This window comes from Salmo salar, chromosome ssa12, assembly GCF_905237065.1.
Source record: "Salmo salar chromosome ssa12, Ssal_v3.1, whole genome shotgun sequence".
NCBI classification, from domain to species: domain Eukaryota; kingdom Metazoa; phylum Chordata; class Actinopteri; order Salmoniformes; family Salmonidae; genus Salmo; species Salmo salar.
In genome coordinates this window covers 9,213,797-9,221,447 of record NC_059453.1, presented here as the reverse complement: position 1 = coordinate 9,221,447, position 7,651 = coordinate 9,213,797, and the positions used below count along the sequence as shown (strand labels likewise).

At 46.1% G+C, this 7,651-nt stretch overlaps 1 protein-coding gene across 1 annotated transcript; it reads right to left on the bottom strand.

Moving 5' to 3' along the window:
- Positions 1 to 1,645: 1,645 nt before the first annotated feature.
- On the bottom strand, positions 1,646 to 7,323 carry LOC106594315 (homeobox protein unc-4 homolog). The gene is made up of 3 exons (XM_014185681.2): positions 6,863 to 7,323; positions 5,899 to 6,074; positions 1,646 to 3,204 (listed from the first exon to the last, which is right to left on the bottom strand). Exons 1-3 carry the CDS (start codon positions 7,122 to 7,124, stop codon positions 2,008 to 2,010), a joined length of 1,635 nt encoding a protein of 544 aa, XP_014041156.2. The 5' UTR covers positions 7,125 to 7,323; the 3' UTR covers positions 1,646 to 2,007.
- Between the last annotated feature and the right edge of the window lie 328 nt (positions 7,324 to 7,651).

Here is a 7,651-nt window from a genome sequence, read left to right as displayed (position 1 = left end):
TCTCTCCCCACTCTCCCCTATCTCCCCCTCTCTCTCCCCCTCTCCCCCTCTCCCTTTCTCCTCTACAATATCTTCTATAACTCTCTCTCTCCCCACTCTCCCCTATCTCCCCATCTCTCTCTCCCCTCTCCCCCTCTCTCTCCCCTCTCCCTTTCTCATCTACAATATCTTCAATGCCTCTCTCTCCCCCCTCTCTCTTCCTCTCCCCTTCGCTCTCCCCGCTTTCACCCTCTCTCTCTCCCCTCTCCCTTTCTCCTCTACAATATATTAAATGCCTCTCTCTCCCCTACCTCCTCCTCTCCTCCTTCTCCCCTTCTCTCTCCCCTCTACAATATATTCTATACCAATCTCTCTCTCTCTCTCTCCCTTTCCCCTTCCCTCTCCTCCCCCTTTCTCCTCTACAATATTTTCTATACCTCCACCTCCCCTCCCCCTTTCTCCTCTACAATATCTTCTATACCCTTCTATCTCTCTCCTCCCTCTCTCCTCCCTCTCTCATTCCTCTCTCCTCCCTTCTCTCCTCCCTCTCTCCTCCTCCCTGACTTCACATCAGGTTCCAACTTCTGCACATATTTATTTTCTCTCTGTCTTTCTCTCTCCTTCTCTCGAGGGACCCGCGAGGCCCCATTAGAACAAATGGTGAGGGAAGGAAGCCCGCATGGCCTGGCTTTTGTAAAGAGGTGCACGCCGCCGTGCCGCTGCCAGTCCTATTATGTGCGCGACACATGATCAATAGCGGGATAGCGCCACGACATCAATATAAGTGACAGAACAATGAGGGATATCATCGGACATCTATCTTAATATAGCCGCCTACAAGGGGCTGGAAGCCCAGCCGGGGAGGCAGAGATGGAGGGAGGGAGGGAGGGAGGGAGGGAGGGAGGGAGGGAGGGAGGGAGGGAGGGAGGGAGGGAGGGAGGGAGGGAGGGAGGGAGGGAGGGATGGATCACATGAAAATTCCGCCCCACGAATCCCCATCTCCCTCCTCATCTCCTCCTGTCCAATATGCGCACACACACATACACACACAACCCCTCTTTCTCTCTCTCTCTCTCTCTCTCTCTCTCTCTCTCTCTGCAGCTGCCTGTGCTATTATTTTCCAATTTCAATTTGACACCCCTGCCTTTCATGCTAATTCTATTATTGTAGGGAGTTTATGTGATTTGATATCACTAGAAATCGCTCATGTATAATAACCCTTTGGGCTAGGAAGAAAAAACCAAGCCAACCCCGGAAACCTGCGGTAGCCGGTGGGAAAATAATTACTTTCATATCAAAACTCAGCAGGAGGCGCGAGGAGGCGCGAGGAGGCGCGAGGAGGCGCGAGGAGGCGCGAGGAGGCGCGAGGAGGCGCGGGAACGTGCAGGGTCCTATAGCCCCCAGCCCATAACCTCATTTCAACGGGGGCCTTTCAAATGAATACATTTGTTAAAGCAATAAACACAAACAGCCAGTCGGACTTTACTAGAGAGAGAAGGGAGATGTATCCGCTATAAAACCCACAACAACAGTAACCCAGCGCTAGAACTACCACCAACGGTCAGGCCAACACCAGTCTGATATATCGCCAAAATAATAAAGGCTAAAACACCGTTCTCCTGTCCCTGGTTCAATGGTCCTCCAAATAACAGGGGTTTCATTTAAACAAGAACTTTATTTATCAAAATGTTTACATATATAAATATTTTTTTTTTTATACTTTCTCAAAAGAAATGTACAATGTTTGAGGATTTTTGTTGCTTTTCTGTGTTGAGATGTTTTGTCTTTTTCTCCTTCTGAAATAAACATTTATGTAAGTTCAGTTTGGAAAGTAGTAGGGAATACAGCGCCGTCTGAATCTATCAGAGAATCTGTTCCAAAAAAATAGAACAATAGAGTAGGTCTGTCTGATATGTTTTAAACGGTGTCTTGTAGCTTTGGGAATGTTTAGATCTAGTCTGTGGCCGAGCAGGGTTGGTTGGCCTATTTTTAGTCTGTCTCTGTTTATATAATGCTTCAGCACCAGCGTTAGTCCATATCCACGTCTTCTCCATCTGTCCCGGGCTCCTCGTGCTCCGCCTGACTCTCTGGCTTGGCGCCAGAACACCGCAAGGGCTCCGGTGACGAGTCCTCTCTCGTGGGCTCCCTCTGGCTGTCGTGAAGGTCCGTAACTCGTGACGAACCGGGTTGGTCATCACCCTCCCGGCTAGCGTCACTACCCGTGCTGGACTGAGTTGAACTGGTTCTCGTTAAAGTCGTTTGAACTGAAACAGAGCTCTGGGGTGGGGGGGAAACGGAATCTGGAGCGTTATTGTTGTAGCTTCCCTGCGGTGCTTCACTCCCGCTCCTGTCCACACAGTTACTAACATGCTTGTGGTGTAGGGGTTTGTTTAGGCCCAAATGAGCCAGATGATGACAGTTGATGTAACCTGTAGACTCACTAGTCACACATCTCTGTCCCGGGTTAGGCCCACTGCTGTTGTTGTTGTCCTGGCACAGCCCGGTTTTCAGGGCCGTCTGTGGGACAATGAAGCCCAGTGGCTGATGGGTAATGGGGTACAACAGGAAGTGACCCTTCCCTATCAGCGGCCTCTGATTGGACAGCGAGCTGAAGTCCAGTTGTGGTTTCCGGCGAGGTGTGGCGTCAGAGAGAAGGCTCTCCACGCTGAACGGGTTTAGTTTCTGGAGGCCTGAGGACCTGGAGCCGCCAAGTCCAGGACCGTGCGTACTGCCCGGGGACGCCTGCTCCTGGACCCCAGGTCCCGGTCCTATCTCCCCTGCGCTTCTTTGGTTGTTGTGGTGGTGGTCGTGGTGCTGGTTCTGGAGGAGACCAAACTGGGGACGTGTTTGGGTTTGTTCACAGCTGGCTGGTTCCGTTTGGTGGTGGTGGTGTCGTCCTCCCGGTTCAGACTGAAGGCTCCCGTTACAGTTGGATGAAGGCTGCTGCTCATTGTCGGTGATCTGTGACACACCGCTGTCGCTGTCTGACCCGCCGGGTGTGTGGAAGAGGTCACCGGAGAGTAACTTGTTTTGAGACTTCAGCAGTTTACGCTCCTGTTTCCGTTTCTTTTTCTCCGCGCGCTCCAGCTCCCGACGTGCGATCTCCTCCGCGTCCATGGGTTCTCCGCTGCACGTGGTCGGGTGGGAGTTGTGGGCTGGCCGCCCCGGGCCTTTTTTAGTGTTCTCTTTTTTCCTCCATTTAGCGCGCCGGTTTTGGAACCAAACCTACACACACACACACACACACACACACACACACACACACACACACACACACACACACACACACACACACACACACACACAGGGAGCCAAGAATGGGGAAATTGGTTTTGTTAATTTTATATGCATCTTGTTAGGGGGAATCTCTCTCTCTCTCTCTGTCTGTCTCTCTCTCCTTTTCTCTCCAAAGTCATGTAAAACAAAGCCACAGCTTGAGTAGTGAAATTAATTATGGCGCAACTTGTTCCACCTACAAGCTAGAATAAAATATTTGTTATAATAAAATGTATTAATTGATAAAATGATGAATAAACGTAAAATGTATATCAACCAATAATATTATGTAGATATCCGTGGCAAAAATAACAGCTTTAAATCAAAATATACCAAGAACACATCGTTCTGAAATATTGATTGTTATTATTATTGTTATTATTATTGTTATTATTATTGTTAGCTAAATGACAGACCAGAGGTGCAGTTTGTAGTATTTATAAATCTAACCGGATCAGAACTCATTAACAGACGAGTCCATGTTGAGAAACACTGAGACCCCAAAGAAAACAAATATAAGTTAAGGGCCCCCCCCCCCCTCTCTCCTTCTCTCTCGCTCGTCTTCTCTCCCACCATCTCTCACCTAATTACGATTAAAACGCAGCTGAAGCCCGTAACACAAACATACAATGCGGCCAAGATATCCAATAACAGACGCCAGTCAGCAAATAGGCCTAGTCTATATTACACACCGACACACACATCACAACTTCTCCTCCGATCCACAGATGCGCCTTTCTAATTGTCAATCGAGAGTCAGTGTGATAGCTAATTCTCCCAATTACGTTTAATTCTACCGTAGATAATTCGGCCTATCCCTCTCAATTCATCCTGCCTCCGTCTCCCTCTCCCCCTCCCTCTACCACCGCTCGGAGAGCAGCTTTCCACCGCAGTGTGCCAGGGGGACTCGCCGCCTGTGAGCCCACACCGTCCGGCCTCACAGCACACAGCCCGCATGTTCGGCGCTGATAACGCAGGGAGTTAGCGTTGAGATTGAGAAGTGGGCTGCGTGTTTGTCACATAATGTGGTGCGTCGACGGAAACAACATGACAATAGCCGTGTTTCTTATGAATTTGTAATGTTGGGGTATATCTCCGCGTGCAAGAACCTGCTGCCGATAAAGAAGCACTAAGCAGCTTGGAGGAATAATAATCTGTGGTTTAAAGGAGGCGAAATCCCCAAACAAGATACACACACACACACCAGAGAGCCATGCTCGTTTAGTTTTACAAGGAAGTACAACGACTAAACCAAATCCCCCCCAAAACACCAAGCCAACAGCATTCCTGTCTGTCTACATTTCCACCAAGTTATACCTCAATTAGTAAACACATCAAATAGCCACACCACCATTAAACACACAAACAAATCTGAGCCTGGTGGGAAAATGAAAATGATGTCGTTGAAAATATTTTTTTTAACTTTTACATTAATATTGTGGAGGAGGTGTCGTTTATAAATCGGCCTAAAAAGTGTTGTTAAATAGAGAGTGCGTTTTGTGCAGCCTATAGATTTATCCTACAGGAATGAAGTAGTAGCCTATGTTATCGCTGGTCTACAGCTTTATTCGGTCCCGGACAGCCATGTCAATAAAGCCTGCTCATTATGGTATTAAAGGGATCGGCTTCTCCTTATATCTGACGAGCAAAAATTTGGACTAAAACTCCACACAGCCGGAGAGGTTTAAAGGTGGTGTTTTTACAGCACTTCCGTAAACAGAGTCGTCTTGGTTTTCCAGTAATGAAACACCGTGCTGGACAAATTACGGGTTACTATTTTGTTGTCGGGAATATTTGTACTTGGTTAAGACTGTTTTATAGATGATTTATTCATGAACATTTAGTTTAAAAAAATGAATTATTAGAATACTATATTAGGTTTAAAAATCTAACTTGATAACAATAAGAGAAAACAATACTAATATTAATAATAATGCTTTTAATAGTTATAATAATGTAGGCCTATTTAATCTTCTAATTATCTTTAACAGCATAACAGAAAATACAAATTGTCTTGATTTCAATATCAAAATAGAAATTGACAAGAATTCATAGCCCACAAACTTAGCCTCTACAAATTCAAATAAACGAAGGAATAATATATATATATTTTTTTTACCAATTCACAATTTATCTTAACAATTAATAATTTTAAAATGCAAAAACAACCGGTGATATAAGAGATGTTATTATTATTATTATATATATGTGTGTGTGTTATGGTTGAGAGATCAAACCCTCAGCAGTGTTCTGGTTCATTCAGTAAATAGAACTGTGTTTTTATGACCTCATAAATCAATACTGTATGTTAATGCATAATTCAATAGGTCTTTTATTGATGGGCCTATAATTGACAAATAGCTGTCTCACTAATATCTCACTGTGAGGATTATTGATTAAACCGAACACACAGCTATAGAGGCCTGGTTGTTACAACCTGTAAACCAAACTGAGATAATGCTCCAATTATCCAATGAATATTTTTGTTCTCGCGCATAAAATAGACATTCGAAGAATATTCCTCAAGAACGTCGTATTACTTTTCAACAGCAAAACATGGCACTGATAAGAAAGTGCAAGTAGAAATGTATTTTAATTAAATGTGTTTATATTTATTTATTTTTTTTTGGGGGGGTTGTTTACCTGGACCCGGGACTCTACTAGGTCCAGCCGCAGCGCGAGCGCCTCCCGCATGAAGATATCCGGGTAGTGGCTCTCGTTAAAAGCTTTCTCCAGCTCCTCCAACTGCCAACCGGTGAAATTGGTCCGCGTGCGTCTCCGTTTGCAACCGGGGCTATCCTTATCTGGGTCCCCCGAATCTACACAGCAACGGTCAGAGAGAGAGAGAGAGAGAGAGGTGGTAGTGTCAACTGACGACATGTGGGCTCGGTAAACAAGTCAACGACAACAACAACAACAACCATCTCTCAGTTGCTCAGCTACATCAGGCCATCGTGAACTAAACGGTTTGGTGAATTGATTGTTACACAAAGCATCGATGAGAGTTGAGAGAAATGCTGAACGTGTGGTTTGTTGTTTTCTCCTGCTTGGGTTGCTGAAATACTACAGGACACTACAGTGAGTTGGGATATAGACGCTTCCATTTCCATTCCAGTGAGTCTAGTTGGAGTGGTGAGTTATTTGGCTGTGCCGAAAATAAGAAATGCATATTTTTTATATAACTTCATTATTTCTGGGAAACACTAGCCATTTAAAAAAATTATAATTCATCCATTTAAACAGCAGAATGGACTGTGTTTTGTCAGGAAATTAGCACTTGCTTCGCGGTGTTTTTTTTCTCATTCAATACTTGGTTGTAATTATGACATAATTAATAAAAAATCGATAATAACATTTGAGTTGAACATTACATTTCAGGGTTTATAAAATAGCCCTGCTATTTTGAAAATCGAAATAAAACAAGAGTTGATTTTAAAAGCCCAACTAAAGAACGGTTCTACGCAAAGCTTCACCATTAACAAGATGCCATATTTCCATGGAAACTAAAATCACTCTACGGCCAATAATATCAAACCAATATTTCCAGACGTGTATCACTCCTTTCTCTCTCTTTCCATCCCTTCCTCCGTCCATCCCTCCAACCTACCTGAGAGTTTGTACTGATTATCTCCGTTAATCCCGCAGCCAGAGGAGAGTAGAGGACCGGAGCCGTGTACCACCGAGGCCGAGCACGACCCGTTCAGTAATCCGTCTATGGAGAAGGGTACGGCGGCCGCGGACTGTAGCTGGTGACCGGCGAGCTCGTAGACGTGGTGGTGTCCCAGGTGGTAGGGGAAGCCAACACCGACCATTCCGCCCAGAGAGCCTCCGAACTGGGCGTGGGGGTGCTCGAGTATCCGGCTGTCCATGCTACTGGCCCGGACGGTGGAGGGGCCGAAGTGAGGCGTCTGACCGAGGGAGTGTGGGTGAACATGCAGAGCGAGGGGAAGGAGAGGGGGATGAAGCGAGAGAGAGAGAGAGAGAGAGGAGGGAGGACAGAGAGAGACAGACAGACACCGACGGAACGCAGCTTTACTATAAAACAGGAACAGACATAGACAGTGAGTTTTTACTCCCTTACTACCAGACATCACCCCCCCCCTCCGTCCTGTCATCTTCCCTCTCCTGCCCCCCTAATTAGGCCTTCCGCGGCTCGGGGAGTTCTGGACCAATAAGAAACGCTAATGGGTCGGGAACGTCACAGGCGTGGTTATGGCTCGTGTGTGAGAGGGAGAGATGGAGAAAAAACGTTTTTCCATATCGATTACTAATTACACCTGACTTGGGCCTCCACAAACAATATAAACCCTGTCACAACATGGACATGGGGAGGCTGGGGGAGGGGGCGGGGGGAGTAGGCTATAGCCAGCTGATTGAAAGGCTATCCATTATAAAA